The 19,495-nt window shown below is 40.6% G+C and overlaps 2 protein-coding genes across 2 annotated transcripts in view; one reads left to right on the top strand and one right to left on the bottom strand.

Annotated features, from left to right (window-relative positions):
- Positions 1-247: 247 nt before the first annotated feature.
- Positions 248-11,866, bottom strand: CRNKL1 (crooked neck pre-mRNA splicing factor 1; the record flags this gene model as incomplete). Its single annotated transcript, XM_079532488.1, has 14 exons — positions 248-415; positions 826-1,074; positions 1,694-1,795; positions 2,186-2,425; positions 4,121-4,201; positions 5,183-5,242; positions 6,125-6,316; positions 6,543-6,713; positions 7,308-7,492; positions 8,297-8,475; positions 8,831-8,989; positions 9,097-9,188; positions 10,917-11,069; positions 11,819-11,866. The coding sequence occupies 14 exons, from the start codon at positions 11,864-11,866 to the stop codon at positions 248-250; spliced, it is 2,079 nt and encodes a 692-aa protein (XP_079388614.1).
- A 393-nt stretch (positions 11,867-12,259) lies between these two features.
- CFAP61 (cilia and flagella associated protein 61) overlaps positions 12,260-19,495 on the top strand; it is a gene marked incomplete at its 3' end in the record, with an annotated part of 90,990 nt that continues 83,754 nt past the window's right edge. Inside the window, 5 exon segments of the mRNA XM_079532773.1 lie at positions 12,260-12,425; positions 14,207-14,357; positions 16,359-16,435; positions 17,167-17,234; positions 18,217-18,343. Coding sequence (XP_079388899.1) covers positions 12,283-12,425; positions 14,207-14,357; positions 16,359-16,435; positions 17,167-17,234; positions 18,217-18,343 — 566 coding nt within the window. The 5' untranslated portion in view covers positions 12,260-12,282.

The following is a 19,495-nucleotide window of genomic DNA, read 5'->3' as shown; positions in this document are numbered from 1 at the left end:
AAAACAAGAGCTGCCATCCACTTCTCACAGTTCTCAGACCACTGGTTTGGATTCCAGGCTTACTGTGTGACATTTCCTTTCAGTTGATGGCAATCAAGAGTCTATTAAAAAGAATCACCTCCAACATGGTGCTGTTTCTCAAACCAAAAGGTGTCTTAAGTCAAAAATAGCCCTTCAAGAATGTTTATTCCTCACCCCTGAAAATAGCATACAACACCCAAGAAAAGGAGCAAGGGAAGGCAACACTTTAAGACTGGCTCTCATCAATGTCTTTGTCTGGATCCATTTCTGCAGCTTCACTCTCCTGTTGCTGTTTCTTCCAGAGTTTGGCCATAGCAAGTAGTTTGAGATTAGGCTGATTGGCAGTATCTTCTGGGAAAATATAATCATAATATTCCTCCCAGCCAGCATCAGACTACAAGGAGAAAAAAAGAACACCACAAAGCAGGTTTAATTTGCATGTTAATGTTAGCTATTAGCAGGTTTTTCTAATAAGCATAGAAATGAGATAAAATTAAAATCAATGTTTGTCAGGACACCCATAGCAGCTAAAACCAACAAGCTGAATGGGTGCAACACGGTAATAAAAGTTTAGTCTAAAACTACCTTGAGCACTGGTATTTCATTCTGAATCAACTGCCCACCTGCCCCACCGAAGGGCAAGGAACTCAGCAGGATGTGTCTTCTGCTAATACTTTCCTTCAGTTACAGAAGTAATAGCAGTACACAGTTACAGCACCCACCACAGCCAGTTTGGAGCTCCAGACCCCAGTGGAGAGCCACCAAGGTTTCAGAAAGATTACTTGTATATTTTTTTCTTCTTACCCCATCTTCAGCCTGCAGTTTTCTCCTCTTCTTTATTTTTTCAGGCATAAGTTTTTCTATCCTCTCTTTAGTGCTATCAGTTCCAAACTCCTCTTCAAAGGTCTTCCAAGATTCCAGAAGCATGACTCTCTCCTCTTTCTCCTCACAGTTCCTCATTGCCTTATTAGCCTCTTCGTAAATCTGCCGGCACTTCGACAAGCTCTCCTCTTTCCCTGCAGATAGCTCAAACTGTGCAAAGCTAATCCATACCTGTGTTGGAAACAATCAAAAACCAAGCTGAAACTTCCACCCGGAATAGGTGAGTGATAAAGTGATAAAAGAAAACAAAGCAGCTAAAAAAAATAACCACAAACAAACCGAAAGTGAGCTTTTATAAGCAAATGCCTGGAAAAATTCACGTTTGTTTCAAGGATGTGAGATTTGCCTCATTTTAAGAGGAAAGAATATTTCTGGAGCAATCTCAACAAATTTCTACTGCTTGTTTTGGGTTATGATAGACCTGTCTGAACTTAGTCAAATCACAGCATCAAATTACACTGGAGCAATAATCACAATGAGTATTTGCAATATTTTAGCAAATTAAACCCCAAAGCTGCTCAGCAAGAAGAGGGCTGCTTTGCAAAGCTTCTACAAAGCTTTCCTTTCTTTAATATGACACACCTGTTGTTACACAGAAGTTAAAAATGCCTGCATTACTAAAAGGTCAAAAGCATGGGACTGAACTCTGGTTTTCAGTCAATTCCACAAAGTCATGGAATCATAGTCTGCAAGTAGAGCCTAACAGTTAGGCAATCAAAGCAGTCAAATCTTTCCACCCAGCAGGGATCCAATTCAAGCCCTGTTCTGTGTTCTGGGTGCCCACCCATACCTTGACATGTTGCGTGCGCTGAAGCAACCTGCGGTAAAGGTTTCTTGTTTTCTCATACTCTTCTTGCTCTATTTCAAAGTCAATGTAGGATTTCCAAAGAACCTGTAAAACAGAAGTCCCTCCACACGTTCACAGCCTCCAGCAGCTCTGTGTTCAACACTGTGCCAAAGAAGTTCTTTAACAGAGGAGTGCAGATAAATACGAACTTTGTAAAAATGAACTTCAGATACCCAAGTATTAATTAAGACCAAGTCACATGAAATCTTGTCCACGTAATCTGTTTAGCTTACACTTGGAAGCGGGCATCTCCTGCCACATTTTATCATGGGTTTTATAGCCCTGCGTATCCTGCTAAGGAACAGATGCTCAATTAATGAGACAGATTAGGCCACTATTGTGAGCAGATCTGTTAGGGCTGTTAGATTATTGACATTTTAATTAGTCAAACATCTGAAAATTACGGTAAGATGTGAAATGCACCTTCCCCCTTACCTCTGGCATGTCCAGTCGAGGTTGGCTAATAGCCAGTTCATAAATGGCACGGGCTCTATCGATATCACCAAGAATGGTCTCTAGTTCAGCAAATTTAATCCACGACGTGCAGTTTTCTGGTGCAAACTCCAGGAATTTCTCATACAGCTTTCGACAACGATCAAATTCTCGCAACTGTAACTCTAGTTCAATATAACCCTTGAAAAGTTTGTTTTTCGGACATTTGCCTATGGATGTTCCCTGTTAAGAAACAAGAAAACCACAAGCCACTTAAAGATCTTGCAAAAGAAACAAAAGCCAACACTACTTCTAAATAACTTTGTTGTTCAATATTTGAACTAAAATGCTATTTTGAGTAGAGGTTGGACCAGCATGAAATGCAATCGATGTCTGCAAATGAGGGAAGCATCCATAAAGCATCAACAAGAACTGTGAAGCAGAAAACTTTCTAACTTGTTTTACTTTTAAATAACAATAATTTCTCATGAGTTGGGACTCACCATGGCTCAACAAACACACACTTCATCTTGCATCAGAAGATGAAGAAAACACACTAGCAGTCTGTACCAGCCTTCCAGTTGAGGAGTTACCAAACGATGTTAAACAAAGTCAAAAGAAACCGCCTCCTGGAGCATTATCCACACTGCCTGCTGATTTACAGTAAGGGATGGACAGAGAATATCAAAAACAAATCCTGCTGCTTTGATACGCTTCAGCATCTGCAGAAAACTACCTGTCCTCAGCCACAAGTGCCAAACCAGGAGAAAGCTATTCATGATTTCTGATTTGGGAAGCTTTCAAAGTAATAGTTAAGACTGGGCACATCTGCAATAGAGAATACCAGAATCATTTAGATTTGAAGAGATGTCTAAGATCACCAAGGTAGCCTAGCTTTCCTCTTCTGCATGATGACAGCACACTGCCTAGATACCCTTCCTCAGGAACGAAGCTGGAGGTGGTTCAGAGCAAACAAAAGCAAGGTAACTTCCTGCCAAATCTAGGTCCAATTCACAGAAAGACTATGGCTTCATCTACAAAATCTAGTTTCAAAAATAATTCAAAGTAACACACTACAAAAAACTGCCAAATTAAACAACAATAGAAAAAAGACCAGCAAAAGACAAGTCTAAAATAAACTGAAGGAACTATTTCAACAGAGACCAAAGTAGCCTTTCTAGAATGGAAGGAGGGTATTTCAAATCAAGCTAGAACTACAGCATGTTTCAAGACAGATGGGTTGCCTTCTCCTGCAGGGAGATTTTAAGATTTCCCATTTAATCCCTCTGCTTTGCTTTTTTTCTGGGCAAGGGCAGGAGTCCAGCTCAACAAACACAGCTTTACTAGCATGTTGGAGGGTAAACTTAGTCCGCTGCTGTCACTCAGCTTATTCAGAGTATCTGAACTGCAGGGAAACAATTTCTGGTGCCAAAACATATTCCATCATTCTCTGACATGGCAGGGAAATTTGTACAGAAGCTTCTGCACCTGCACAAAGCCCCCCATGATTGCTTCTATCAACAACCAAGTAGCTGGGACTCAAATGTTATTAAGTGTGAATGTCTAAGAATCAAAAACTCCTATTTAGGTTTTTAAAAAGCAACTGCTAATACAGGTATCATTTAAACAAACCTGCAGTAGTTAGAATTCTTTTAAGTGCACTAAGCTGATTTGTACTCTTGTATTTAGATGCACCTTTTGCCAGCAGAAACAGGAAAGCTGCATTCATCTCAGTCTGTGGCTAATTCATCATACCAAGCTAAACTGCTTCTTAAATCATACATGACAGTAAATGCTGGTCCCTGCAGATTTCTAGGAAGCTTTATTTAAGTGGATTAAAAACAGCAATTTACAAAGGACGATTTTTAAGACCTTTTAATGCTATTCCCTAGTTAATATTAGTTAGGGAAATCAATTACAGAATTAACCAAAGCTTACCAAAGCTCTTCTAGCAAGTGGAAGATTTTTCTGTCTTATTTCAAACTGTGCATACAGCAGCCATATTTTGGCAAATGTAAACTGAAAGAAAAAGAACAACGTGATGCATGGGTTGGAAGCTCAGTAAATAATTTTGCATGTGTTCTTTACAAAACATCACTATCCACATATGAACTCACATTATCAATACTGCAGTTAGTTGTGTTTGACTTCAGTGTTTTTCTGTTGGAAAAGTGAGAATTTGTGACCCAAAGCAACCTCTACATCAAGGCAATTTACTCCCCTATAGAAGCAAAATAAAAACAGCCAGGACAGAAATCTTTTCAAGCAAATAAAGTATTTCACCAATCAACTGATTGGCTGACTCCATCAGCTATGGGGGATATACACCCTCACAACAGTTTATGAAATGCACCTTCCTCAGTGGGGACCATGCAATCAACTACAAAGTTACTATAAAAGGCAGCAACCTTCTGTAAAATTGAGTAACAAATATTTTATAGAGACTACAGGCAACGAGGCTGAGAACAGCTAGGAAAGGATCAGCCTTTCTAAGAAGGAAAACAAACAAGGGAAAGAAGAGAGAAGATGTTCTCTACTATTAAACAGTACTAAATTATTCTCTGTGTAGGTGGTGTTTCAGCTTTTTATAGCACTCCTGGTGATTTGGAAATGCTGATCAAACACTGGTTTCATGTCTATACAAGGAAATCTGACATTGATGTGTGGCCTGCTGTTTCCCATTGACTACGCAAATTGCAGTTCTCTAATTCCTCAGCTTACAGGGAAAGCACAACCAATTTCAGAAGATCAACTTTGCGAAAGTAGAAGAGAGTCCCCATAAATCTTGGATAAGCAACTCCCTTGCTTGTGAGCAGCTATGCAATAATGCATCAGCAGCTTTTTGGAGAGGCCTTTGCATCTCAGCCTTGCAGCCCTCCCCGCGCTTAACTAAAGACAATTTAAGGGGCTTCTGAACCAGTGAATTGAGAGAGAAACTAAGGAATCTGATTTTACAGTTTACAACATGAGCCTTTATATGAACTGCTGGAGGAGCCATACCTTCTTGTGTGGAAGGAGCTCAATACAGGCCTGATAAACTTGCCTGGTTCGCTCTGGATCCTGAAAGAAAAGGCAAAATTAAACAAAAAGTCAAGTTCTTCATTCACTACTCAGATTACACTACAGTAATGACACCATTTTGAATTGCACAACGATTGTCACACTGTAGAACAGTATTTTTTAAGTACAGGAGTTTAGAATCATGTTTGCCTAAAACTATGTATGTATGCATGTGTATGCACAATTCAAAGATGGTAAATTCTGAGGGTCAATGATGGTCTTTTTTGAAGAAAAAAAAAAAACCTCATTAAGAATGAGCCAATAAAACCATCAGTGCTGTCAGTTAGGGCAAAAAAAGGTGTTTTTTTTTTTTTCTTTTCCAGGACACTGAACAGCTATAATGAACTATGACTTTATGACATCAAATGCAGCTGTGAGACAGGACTGGTAACACCACAAAGCCTCAGAAGGTAACTGTACCAAGAACTTGACTGCTTCACAGAACAGCTTCACCAATAGTTCTGTTATGCTACTTGTACTGCTGCTGTATCTGTAATACTGTGCTACCTAACTGATAAAAGCCAGAAGAAATACCTACACTATTTATATCATTTGTACCAGTATTGGCACAAGTTCAGGCAACAGTCTGGAAAAGGAAATTCAGATGGAGCTAGAAAGAGCTGGTTTTGCTTTTATCAGTCAGTTTCTACATGCACTGGGGTGGGGCAAAACAAATGCTTTTCTCCTCATACAAGGGAAGGACTATTTCACACAAATTGAACTGTATTATAGGGGGCAAATGCTGAAATAGCAAACCCTGTGGCTAATGACATAAAACAAATCAGATTGTTGTTGCTGCTCTCAGATCTCTACAGGTACCTGTAGCTACTTTGTGTAAGAAAAGCACTTCAGAAAGAAAAAAAGTGAGTTCTTCCTACTTGCCTTTGCCTCCAGCTCTTCATATAAGGCATAGTTAATCCAAAGATAGATGTATCTCTTCCAGTATCTCTTCTCTTGGATTGGGGGAACGTTAGCAATGGCTCTTTCATACACTTCTCGGACAGTCTCTGCATCAGCATCACTTTCAACTAACCTCAAATAGTCAAACCACGCATCATAATTATGCGGATTTGCCTTCCAGAAAGATGGGAGTAGAGAAATGGGAAAGAAACTTAATTAACTGCAAATTACAATACTTTTTCCTTTATTTAGTTTTTATTCAGAATTTCCCCATTAGAACTAGTCACTGCAATACCAGCAAAAACTGCCTCAAGTATGCTTAAGCTAGAGCTTTGGAAGGGAGGTGGGTTAAAGTGTCTTCACTTCCACGATGAGCCCAGAGAACATTTCTAATACATACCTTCACTTCCTCTTCATACTGGAATCTTCTCTTGCTGACAATGATGTCTTCAATACCCCTTCTGTCTCCAAACTTCTTCTCAAAAATGGTGTAATTTTTGAAGAGATTCTGGGCATCCTGTTTTGGAATTCTATCCAAGGCATACTTGTAGATCACCCTTACTCTTTCAAACTGAAAATATTAAATATTATTTGAATTGTATTTGGAATGCAACTACTATCTCATAACGTATCTCACTGATCTTTTACAATGTTTAATGCAAATGATCTTTTTAGGACAGGACTAACACAGATCTCCCTGGAGGGTAATACTGAAGAGAAACAAACAAAGAAGAAAAATCTGTTAATACCAAAATTTACTATGACTCATTTAAAGGTTTGGAATAATTAAAGTATTTTAATGAGTCTGTAGTTCGGGGTTCACAGAATGGTCTAAATTGCTTAATTGCAAAATTATGGCTAACAGAGCTTTTATTTTGTATTATGCATGCAATTCATCTACAGTCTCATACTATAGGACACTATGAGATTGAATGGCACTACTCTGAGCCTTGGGAGATTTAGCACTTATTTTTCTTAGAACATATTTCCTCAAGGTCACCAAAAGCCAAATGTAAGCTAAGCAAAAGATTGATTCCTTAACTCAGACTACAATGCTGTTGGAAAACACAAGTATTGAAGTGCATGTTAAGAGACCTTGAGTTTGACACTGAGAAAGAAATCTTATGGAGGTGGTTAGTATCAGCCTGATGTAAGAAAACCTTACTTCTTTCTGGTTCTCTTCAAACTTCGCAAAAGCCACATACAAGTGCTCATCCATATGCTCCTCTCCAAAGAACTCCACTGCCCGCTCGTATACTTTCCTTGCATGAGCAAAATAACAGTGCTTCTCTTCAAAGCGGGCATACTTGATCCAGTTCTTCACATCAGGATGGACAATAACGAGTAGAGCTTTGTTAAAGAAACACTAGGAGTTGAATTGAATCTCTCAGATCACATCCTTCCCAGTGAGCACAGACAAGACAACTCCTAAAAACAACATATGCAAGTACACAACTGGGAAGGAGACATTAAGCACCTCCAGCCATGCAAAGGTACCACATTGAGTACTGTGATGTACAATCAAAGAATAGTAGGATGTTATAAACACAAAATAAACAAGAGAGCTAGGCAAAGCAGACTATGATAACAAAGGAGAATAAATAGAAGGCTTACCCCTATCCTGGGCTCACCCACAAAACACCAGCAGAGCCAATCTCCAGCAGAGCTCCTTCCCCACTGGCAGCCAGCTCTTCAATAGGTCTAGGAGGGGTGCAGCCAGGCTCCAGCCCTTCCAGCAGCACGGGTGAATTGCCTTCACCTTTGCTCCTCTGGCTGACTCATGGCTCGCCTCAGGTGATCAATCAGAGGTTCAGGCTGGCAACTCAGCAGTTCCCATACATGTGAACCCAAATTTTAATAAAAGGAATAGAAGTCAGGCAAGAGTCAGGCAGAAGGCTAGGAAGGAGAAAACTGGAACAAATTATGCCTACAAAATAATCTAGAGGCAGTGGTGCTGCTAAGTGCTCCCTGTTGTAGCGGGATCTGTACATTTAACTGCACTTGGAGACACCTGTTTAAACACATGTTTAAGACCTACTGCTGGCTCTCAGTATGGTGGCTCACTCCCAGCACATCACAGTAAAAAGGAGCTGGTGTAGAGTAGGGGCAAAAGGAAGAGTTCACGCCTCAGTTTGGCTAGGAGTCCCAACGCACTAAAAAGGATATATCTTTCATATATGGTACGTGCCCTATCCACCTCCTTGTATCTCAGCTCAAAGTTAATATAGGAATGCCAAGCTTGCTCCTCTGGTTGCCATTCCATCCAGCGTTCAAACACCTGACGTGATCCAGCAACGTTCCCCAGCATCTCTTCCATGTAAGTGTACTTATACCTTAGAAAACAAGATCTAGTGTTTACAAGCACTTAGTAAATACAAATTACAATGATTTTTCAAGTGCTTAATAAGAGCATCACTGGCACTTCTACCATGTATTTCCCAGAATATGCTCCAGAAATGCCTGTAGGTACTGCTGTAACTGGCAGCACGCACATACACAAACATCCTTCTCTGCAACAGCCTTCTCATCCCATAACTACACAACCTTTCAAAAATTAAGCTTTTACATTCTTGGGAATCAGCCTAAAGATCTGCAGAAAGAGAATACAATACACTTCTAGTGATAGAGATATACAAATGACCAATCCTCTCTGGGGTAAAAGCAATGCTCCATTCTCTGTAAACATACCAGAATTGGTTCACCCTGGGGAGGGTGGTAATAGCTCGATCCCAAATGTTTCGGGCATGATTAACCTGGCGGTTCTTCATCTCCATTTCTGCATATTTCAGCCAAAGGGTGACATTTCTGTAGTCTACATCTAAGGCACGCTCGTAAATGGAACGGGCCCTGGAAAGAGAAGCCGTGCTTATTAACGTGCCTCCGAAACACTGACAGAGTTTGTCAGCCTGTGTCTTAAGAGGTTTATAAGAGATCTACAGCCATAACATAGTTACCTCTGTATTTCTTTTAAGCTTTCTTCCCATTGCGCGTACTTTATCCAGTTGCTGATAACAGTTCTGTTTTTTCTTATGTTATCTTCGAAAGTCTGAGGAGAAAGTTATTTCTGTAAGTACAAACATCCTCAGTGCAGACTAATCTTCACATAAACAATTTACAGGCTATTAGAAGAATTATGTGTTACATGTTGTAGTAACAATAGCTACTCAATACAACACTTTCTAAAAACTGCATAGCAGAGCAGCTAGAAATGTTGACTGTCATACAGATAAGGAGTACATTCGAGTTTCTGCAAGTGGATACCTGGAATACTAATGGGATAATGTATAATCAAAGAATATCAGGATGTTATAATCACAAAATAAACAAGAGAGTTAGGCAAAGCAGACTATGATAACAAAGGAGAATAAATAGAAGGCTTACCCCTATCCTGGGCTCACCCACAAAACACCAGCAGAGCCAAATCTCCAGAAGAGCTCCTTCCCCACTGGTAAACCAGCTCTTAAATAGGTCTAGGAGGGGTGCAGCCAGGCTCTACCCTTCCAGCAGCACAGGTGAATTGCCTTCAGCTGTGCTCCTCTGGCTGACTCAGTGCTCGCCTCAGGTGATCAATCAGAGGTTCAGGCTGTGGCTCAGCAGTTCCCATACAGATAATAACCAACTATACTAAAACTACTTTCTTATTTACAATTTTTTTCCAGTCTCCTGATTAACTGTTTCAATAGCAATAGCTGGAAAGATGGAATCTTATCATTGTACAATCCTGAATATATCGGTATGCACCAGCAGGAGTTTACTCTGACGTGTGTGCAACATTCTATGGTTTTCTTTAATCTTATGATTATTCCCTGGATTTAATATTCTGGCATCAAATGTCCAAGGCAATTTTCACTGTTCAGTGCAATGGTGACAGTATCTCCAGTGTTGCATTTGGCTGTCAGGATCAATACTATCAATACATAAATCACAGTCAAATATGGTTTAACAAAGGTAACACGCAGTGGCTTGCCATCCATACAAGAGATTAAAAAATAACCTTAAGAACAACAACAACCTTTCTTTAGATATTGGCTGTATCTGAAAAATAACTGAGTAATTCTAGTTGAAAACATTTCAAGCTCACCGTTAAGAATACACTTGCTTTACTTTCTTTTGATCCAGGACAGAAATTATTGAAGAAAAATGCAGAAGAAAACTGTAGTTAAGTTTGCACAAAGCAGCTCTTATTTAAAGAAAGGAAAATATAAATATCTATCTGAAATTTCACAGGTAGAATGTTGTGGGGTTTGTTTTTTTTTTTGGTTTTTTTTTTTTTCTAGACAATCACCAAACCATAAACACATCTAGTGTAGAAATTTTTTCTAATGTGTGCCCCACAAAGCATAACAACAAGGACAGAAGTAACATTTGCAAAAGTAGTATGGTTCTATGCCTTTTTAATTGTAAACAGTTAAGATGGAAAAACTACCAGCATCAGCAAAGACTGCTGATGTTGTGTCATACTGGCACAATATCAGTGGTGAGTAAGAAACTGCATATAAATCATGCATGTAATTACCGTTGCAATGCCCCAAACATACTGAATGCAGAGATCTGATATGATGCGTATTACCAAGTTTTGTTAAACAACATACTTTTATAACTTGCTTTTTGCATGAAAATAACACATTTTCTATGAAAATTGTGGGTTTTTTTAAGAATTATTAACCTAAAAACTGAGCAAGTAATAACACAAAGAACACCTTGTTTATATTAGAAAATATCGGATTTTAGCACTTTATAGAAGGGTAAAACTTGGGTTTTTTTTCCCCTTTACCTTCCTTTTCCGTAGCTTATAGTCATTTAGCTCTTCAACATCTGTGATCTTCTGCTGAGGAGGTGGTGGAAGAAGCTCGAGCTCTCTCTCCTTTGCTTCTCTTAAAAGCTGCTCTGCTGTGATCTGAACTTCTGCAGGCGCTTTGTTTTTCACCTGTAAAGCAAGGGCATTTGGTTTGCTTTCCCTTTTCAATGCAAAACTAAAAAACCCATCAGGATGAGTTTGGTCCAGCGGCTTCCCACGTGAAGCATCTACTGAAAAATGACTTGGAGGCTCCTGAGAGAAAGGACAGGCACCACAGTAACTGCCCAGTAACAGTGAGGTCAGCATCAGGAGATCAGGAAGCTCACTGAGAACCATAGAATCGTTAAGATTGGAAATAAACAATAAGATCACCAAGCTTAACCACCAACCCATCCCCACTGTTCCCACTGCCCACATCCCTCAGTGCCACATCCCACGGCTCTGGGACTCCTCCAGGTGACCCCACCGCTCCCTGGGCAGCTGTGTCAGTGCAGAATCACTTCTGGAGAAGGAATTGTTCCTAGCAGCCAACCCGAACCTCCCCTGGCACAACGTGAGGCCATCCCCTCTCGTCCTATGGCCGTTCCCTGCCAGCAGAGGCCGACCCCGCCTCACACAGCCTCCTTTCAGGGGGTTGCAGAGCCACGAGGTCTGCCCTGAGCCTCCTCTTCTCCAGACCGAACAGCCCCGGTTCCTCAGCCGCTCCCCATCACACTTGCGCTCCAGACCTCTCACTGGGAGCCTCCCCACCAGGCCGCTCCAAGACCCAGAGAAGCGCAGGGCCCAGGGCAGCCACCCGCTCCATCCACACACCCCGCCTCGCCCTCACACAACCCCGCAGCACCCACACAGCGGCCACAACCGCCACCGCCGCCCACCTTGGCCACTTTGGGGATGCGCTGCTTGCCGGCCGCCGTAGACGCCATCTTGTCGTCTCTCCGCTCCGGCTCCGCCCAGCGACCTGTGACCTCACGTAGCGCCGGCGCGCGCGGTTGCCGTAGTAACGGCAGCGCGTCCCGGTAGCGGCGGTGCCGAGCGGGGCCGAGCGGGGCCGAGCGCAGCTTAGCGCCGTCTGTCGCCGCTCCGCGTTGCCGGATAACGGAGCGGTGAGTGCCGGGCGCGGCCTGCAGACCCTCAGGCTCCTCTTTCCCCTCCGGCTTAGTCCGCGAATGGCGCCCCCTTGCGGCTCGGAGGACACGGATGGAGCGGTGCGGCTGGGCTGGCGGTTGGACCTGCTGATCTTAGCGGTCTTTTCCCGCCTTAACGATTGTGGCACTGTGTGATTGCGGCAGGGTCTGCCAGAACCAGCAGTGTTTTCCTTCTTTTTGTTGCAGTTGCCGAGATGACGACGATAACCTCTTTGAGAGGACGTACAGAAGTGGTCCGTCCCAGAAGAACAGAGGCACACGATGCTTCTGCTTTTGCCAGCCTCTTCACCCGTTTCACAGAAGACATTTTTGGAAGGATTGATGTGGCGTACCTTTTGTAAGTACCTGTGCTTTTGGGGCTTGTCTTGCTGTTCTCGCAGGAAACTTGAAGGAATTCCGTTCTATTCAATATGCCAGAAAGCTCTTTGAGCTTTGATGTGGTGTGGCGTAATGACTGCTCGTGCACTTCACAAAAAGGGAAAAGGAAATCTGCTTTCACCTCTTTTCTGCTTCACACGTGCAAGACTTTGTGCAAGCTTGAATCCCCGCAGTCGGTACAGTGGAGAGGATTTGGCTTCACACAACTTCCTCTTTATTAAAGTTAGGATGAAATATTCTTGGCTACTATCAGGTGAAACCAGGAGGATCCAGCAGGAGCTGTCAGCACCTGGCGCCATCTAATGGATTCCTTTTTGTCCACTGCAGAGTGGTAGAACAGAGGGCATGGAGTAGGGGTTTTAATCACTTTTTGGTCACAGTTTTTCTCTTTTCTTTTCTTGTGTATATCTAAATCTTTGTCTTTTTTTCACTACTGAAAGGGAACCTTTCCTGCCCGCCAGCTGCCATCACATGGATGGAGGATATTGTGTATCTGTATCCTGCTGCTTCCATGGCAAAACCTTCAGAGAAGTGGCTGGTGGCAGAAGTCTTCTGTTACTGGAGCTAACACAGAAAGTGTTGATCATTTCAGCTTTCTATGATGTGATGAATGACAGATAGAGACAAAATGTGTGAAATACCACTAGGCCATGCAGGCTTTTCCCACTTGTCCAAATACCTCAGATACCAACTATCTGAGGAAAAACAGATGTATGAAGAAAAATATGAAGAAGACAAAACACTTAGATGCTAAATATGTAGTAATTCATAGAATCATAGAATAAATCATAGAATGGCCTGCGTTGCAAAGGACCACATCCAGTTCCAACCCCCTGCTGTGTGCAGGGTCACCAACCAGCAGCCCAGGCTGCCCAGAGCTACATCCAGCCTGGCCTTGAATGCCTGCAGGGATGGGGCATCCACAGCCTCCTTGGGCAGCCTGTTCCAGTGCCTCACCACCCTCTGTGTGAAAAACTTCCTCCTGATATCCAACCTAAACCTCCCCTGTCTCAGGTTAAAACCATTCCTCCTTGTCCTATCACTATCCACCTTTGTAAACAGCCATTAAATGCAGGATTTGAAAAATCATGTGAGCTGTTATAGTAACAGAATCAAATAACTGTGAAATTGAAACAGTAATGTCCAAGGTAGGATGTGGGTAATAAAGTTTGATTGAGCCTGACCCTTGCAGCACTTTTAAGCATGGTGACATTATAACAAGCTGAGTTATAAACAGTAGTGTTACTCATTGTAGGTGAGTACATACACATGTAGAGCTTGGGTGTGGGAAACTTGAAAACAGAGAGAAAGAAAGATGACTGAAGCTCTTCAGTAATATTTCCAGTGATTTTTCCTTTTTCCATTTCCAAACAATAATTTATTAGGGAGGGAAAGGGATGAAAATTTGAAGAGAAGGAGAAAATAGTACAAAACTTACTTTATAAAGAGGTCCCTTCCTCTGCAAAAATGCCAGTGATGTGAAGGCACAAACCACAAACATTTGTAAACACTGTAGAAATACTGAAGAATTTTGTTAATTGCATGTATATTTCAAGAGCTGAGACATGCAAGGGTCTTGTCTTTGAAGAAGTTGTTCACATACACACGTATGAAAAACACAACAACAAACAAAAAACCCTCTCACTTTTGCTGAATAGTTAAATGTACAAAACCTGATGGTTAAGTGTAAATCTCCCATGCGCTTTCTTCAAATTCTGCAAAATGAAATTGTTTTTACAGAGAAAAATCAACTTTTGCCCTGACACTCTGCAATGAGAAGAATGAGGCTATAGCCCACGCCATCTTTCTCGACTATCCAAATTGGAATATCACTGATCAGTCCGACTGGGAATCATTCTTAAATAAAAACTATGTTAACAACAAATGCACTGTAAGTAAATTGTATTATTTTAGTTGATTTTTTTTTTCCCCAGATAAAGTTCATCTATAAGAAATATGCATAGGCATCTAAAATCTCTTTCTGGTGGAGCTGATGATTCAAGCTGAGGAAGGTGATGGTCAGGTTCCTTAGTAAACCATCAAGAAGTTCATGAGTACCTGTGCTTATGCCATTATAGTGACATAAGATAACTGTCATCCTGGCAGAGGCCAGTAGGGAATGCAAGTTCTTTGCCAGATAAGAGCAAAACATCTCTAATGTATTGCACAGTCAATGGGAGCAGCATGAGCTATTGCTGTTGTTATCATTTTTCATTCAAAAACCTACCCAGCTCTGGTGCTGTCTAGCAGAGCTTTTATGCAGGAGGCCTTGCTGTGATGTCTGTGATGTTCCCTTCCTGAACTGAAGTTCTCTTTTTCATACCTTTTGGAATCAATTTTTGCTGTTTTACAAGATGGAATCCAAATATAAGGGATGGGGAGCACATTGCCCTTTGAAGGATGGTTAATCACACTGAGTACAGGACTGTGCTGACGCGAGAGACTTGATTGTGGAGTGACCTTGTTTAGTGTTGGTGTGGAGATGGCTGCACTCTGTTCTATATGGTGCCCATTTTCACACAGGCTCCTCAGTCAAGTTTGTGAATTACCCTTTAGTACAACTAGAAATAGGTGCTTAGAGGTTCTGCATTTGAATGCTGTCCATCCTTCAGTCCATCTAGGAACTGGATCATCCTGTGATTGCTGAGAAATGGTAGAAAATGTTGACTATAAACATTCAAAAGCTAGCAGCCAGTATTGGCAGTGCTGAAATCATCTCCAGACAGTTCATCAGTTTTCCAGTGTTGTTCTGGGCATTATTAAGCAATGGCTTGCAGAAAAACTGACATACAGTGATTATATTTAAAACTGCTGCATTTGCTGTTAAAAGAAACAATTATTACATCTTATATAGGAGTAAAGGAAAAAATAAACCCACACAATTTTCTTGTAATCTGTTTTCTTTGTCATTTGAACAGTACTTTGTGTACTGTTCTTTGCAGACACAACCACTTCATTCACTGCACAGCTGCCCCTGTTGTGTTACACTGCGCTGCTGGCTCTGCTCGCCCTTCCTCGGGCTGCCTACTTGATAATATCTCTTGTAGGAAAACTGCAGCTGACTTCAGAATGCAGAGGTGTACAATGAGAAAAGGAACAAACCAAAAAAAGCTTTGGCATGTTAGCAGTTACTGCTTATAAACAGAAGTGGAAGATGCTTCAGAATACTGATGAGGAGCAGAACAACCCTTGTTTTTCTAGAAGACAGATTTTCTAAAATCTATGCAGAAGATTCAGTGGATATTTTGTGCTTCAGCACTGGCAAAACAATCGTACGTGTTCTGATGAGATTCCTTTTCTCCAATGTGTTTTGCAGGCAAACTGGCAAATAGGAAAAAGGCATCTTTTAGTCAGTTCCGTTTCTGCCTGGATATTCAAATGTGCACTGCACATCAAAAAACATCAAAAAAAACATCAAAACAGTGCACTGCAGAGACTTTGTAATTCTTCCCTATCCTCTAAGGGAAAAACAGTTTTAGTTGTGAGGTCTTTCTTTTCTTTCTTTAAACCTGGCAAGAAACGAAAGAATGTCTTCATTAAATAAACATTCAGATTGAGTTGTTGATTGTTGTGGTTCATGTAAAATGTTATTGACACAAAAAAAAAGTTATAAATTTTTTAAAAAGATGTATTGTATCTAAAATACATTCTAACATACTGTATATTCTAACAGTAAGCTTGAGCATGAATCAGATTCTAAAATTTTGCATAAGCAAAAATCATAATATTAAAACCATCCTTTATTTGTAGAGCATGTGCTTTGAAGGCAATGAATTACTCATACGTGCACTTTGAGGGCAGGTCAGAGATATTGGAAATGTACATATTAACACCTGGGTAGACGATAAATATGAAATGCATGGTATTTAGGTTCTCATTCTTCATATTGTAGCCTTTGAACACTCTGTTCATGCATCTGTTTGTGGCCAAAGAGGAATATGCAGCTGGGTGTTCCCAAGAAATCATCAGGTGAGTTAATATATAAGTTTCTGTAGTGAAGCATGTGCAATCTGCTCCCACTGTTTGCTATCAGTATTGCAGTTGCAAGACTCATTGGATTTACTTATTTTTTTCTTTTCTAAATTTCCACTCTAAACTTCCATGATTGAGCATGAAGCTTCAAAAGCTATAGATGTTTCTGGGGTATGGTTCTTCCCAGATCATCTTTAGCTCATTTGCCAGCTACAATTGCCTGCTAGAATTACACAGTGAATTTACAAACTATTCGGTTCAAACAGCACAATGTATGATGTGTTAGCTCAGTACTCAGGGATTAGGTGATTTGGTACAGCTTAGAACCTACCTACATAATGGGAGTGAATTGCATTTGGGGCTGATGCTGTGGAATTTGGAAACTTTGTTGTGACACGGCAGCTCATCCTGGTGCCACCTCAGAGATTTGCCAGTACAGACCTGGCATCTGTATTTGTTTTCACTATGGTGGAACTGATATAAGAAGGAGGGTATTTGAAATCTGAAGATTAGAAAATAGAGAAATAGGGTAGAAAGGAACAGTAAAAATGCCCAGGTGATTTTCTTGTCATATTACTTGTGTTAAATGAAATGCTTCAATTTTTGAGCCATGTGGGCTCATGAGGGGAAGATTAGAGACACTGGAGAAAAAATTTTACGTGTTAAAAGACTAGCTGATGAGTTGATGTAGCTATGAAAGACTGAATACAGTTATGTTATTTGTCCAGGAGAGCTTTTATTGCAATACCAGAACTGCAGTTTATACTTCTCTTCATACCAGCTGATGAGAATTTAGGTAAGAACTTAATACCATTGTAGACTTAAAATAATGACAACTAATTACCACTACTATGCTGTGTTGGTGGACTGTGGTGTTCGGCTTTTTTTTTTTGTTTTGTTTTTATTTTATTTTTTTTTTTAATATATATTGAAAGCAGTTACCATTTTCTAGACATGCAGAAGCCATAATCCTAAAGTATCCTCTAATGGACCTTCCTAGTAAAAGTGGTTTATGTAGTAGCATGTTTCATTCAGCAGTCTTTAATGGATGGGGCTTCAAAGTGATCTTAGAAATAAATTCCCACAAGTTCAGCGAATACTTATGGCTGAGTGGAGTCAAGAGTCAGTGCTTGCTCTGTAGCAGGCAGTTAATGATATTTACCCCTTGGTGCACGCAGGCAATGACTAACGAGTCATGTGTAGATGTATTCATTCATATGTATATGAATGAATGAGCTACATTTGTCTGTCTGGTGTCACACCTTTATGTCTGAGCCAGTCCCATCAGGTACTTTCTCTCACTTAGCTGAGTCCAACAAGAGGAGAGGATTCACTGGTAGGGAACAGAAGGCATGCTGGGGGTGTGGAAGGAAGCTAGGATTCTTTTGGAGCAGAGGTACAAAAGATGAGAAGATGCACATCTTACTCAGCATCTGAGAGCAGCATCTGACTTGGAATTTCAGCCCTGAATTCAGACTGTTAAGCTAAGCACCCACTTAATGGCTGGCTCCCACTTCTGTCTACTACAAAATACTGTAGAAAAAGACGTTGGTTATGTAGAGGAACTAGGAGAACTAGCAGAATAATCCTCAAATTAATCCAGTAACAATGCTTTGACATGCTCATACTACTGACATTACCGTCTCACTACTTAAAAGATTGAGAGCATTACTGTTTAAGTTCGAAAATTCATTTTCCTCTAATGACTCTCCTGATAATTTAAAAGTTTAAATAATGAAACTTCATTATTACTGCTAATGGATTTTTGTCATTCACAGAGCCAGGCTTGGATGGTGTCTTTGAAAAGATGATGACTGCTCCGGGTTCAGCAGTGGATGAAACCTTTACTTTGCTTGTGTGCCCCAGACATCAGCATCACCCACAGCTGCATGTCCGCAAAGCAAGGTAATGCAGTTTTCTCACATCTACTTTTTTGTCTGAATTAATTAAAAAAATTCCTATTCCATTAAGCATCAGCTCAATGGCCATGATTTTGCTGCTTGAAAGCCTTATTAAGTAGCTATTTTGTGATTATGCTGTTTTTTCCTTCTTCATCATGAGATCAATTGTATTTTTTTCAGAAATCGGGTTTCTCGATGCATAGAAATCAAATTAATACTTTTTTGGTCAGCAGTGTTTATTCTGTGAATATTTGCTTTACTGCCTTGCATAGGATTTCCAGTTTTTTTGGAACAGATTCAGACTGTTTTTGTTGTTGTATCATGTTCTGGCTAGTGGAGCAAATGCTGAAGAGGAATTACATAGAGACTCCCTGATTCCACTAATCTTTCAGACACAGAAGTTCTCCTTTTGCTTTCATACAGTTTTTCTGTATAGGCACTTCATACATTTACTGTCACTATATTTCAGGGGAGCTTGCCTCATCAGTGTTGTTGAGAGAGTTTAAGAAAACAATGAAGTAATTTATTATTTTTTTTTAGTTTCCACAATGTTACGTATCTCAATACCTGCAGCTTGGAGCAATGAGTTGGTTTTTGTTTTGTTTTGTTATCTTTTATGATATGTTTGCACATATCACATATCAACAGCCTTGCTGTTGTTTTGGGATTCAAGCCATCAAGGTCTTTAAAAATTGGAGAAGAAAAAACTAGTCTATCTGCTCTGCTGTCAGCAGTGCACACCAGGCACAGCTGCAAGTTTCTCTGGCTGATGTCATCAATCTATTGATGTCTACCTGTATGTTGACCTTACCACTGCTTTTTTTCCTGCCATTTGAATTCTGCTGTTTATGCCAAATCATAATTTTCTGGGCTTGTGCCACCACTGACTACAGTAAGTGAGAAATGCAGATTCAGCCCCAATTAGGGCATTTTTTTTGGTATGTATTGCTGGATTAAATCTGCTGTCAGTGCTGTGTACCTTCTTGGTACCACAGTCACAATATAACTAGCATCTTTCACGTTTTGATTCAGTTGTTTTCCTCTTCATGTTGCTAAGGGCACATGCAGGGTAATGTTTAATGAGGTAATAATTTTGATTCTGATTCTTTCTGGAGTTGTTTCTCTTTGTTCTGGTAAGTGCTGCTTTGTGCTTGTG

Source organism: Tetrao urogallus (assembly GCF_951394365.1).
Source record: "Tetrao urogallus genome assembly, chromosome: 2".
NCBI lineage: Eukaryota > Metazoa > Chordata > Aves > Galliformes > Phasianidae > Tetrao > Tetrao urogallus.
The sequence above is the reverse complement of the archived record's forward strand: the minus strand, read 5'-3'. Positions and strand labels throughout refer to the sequence as shown.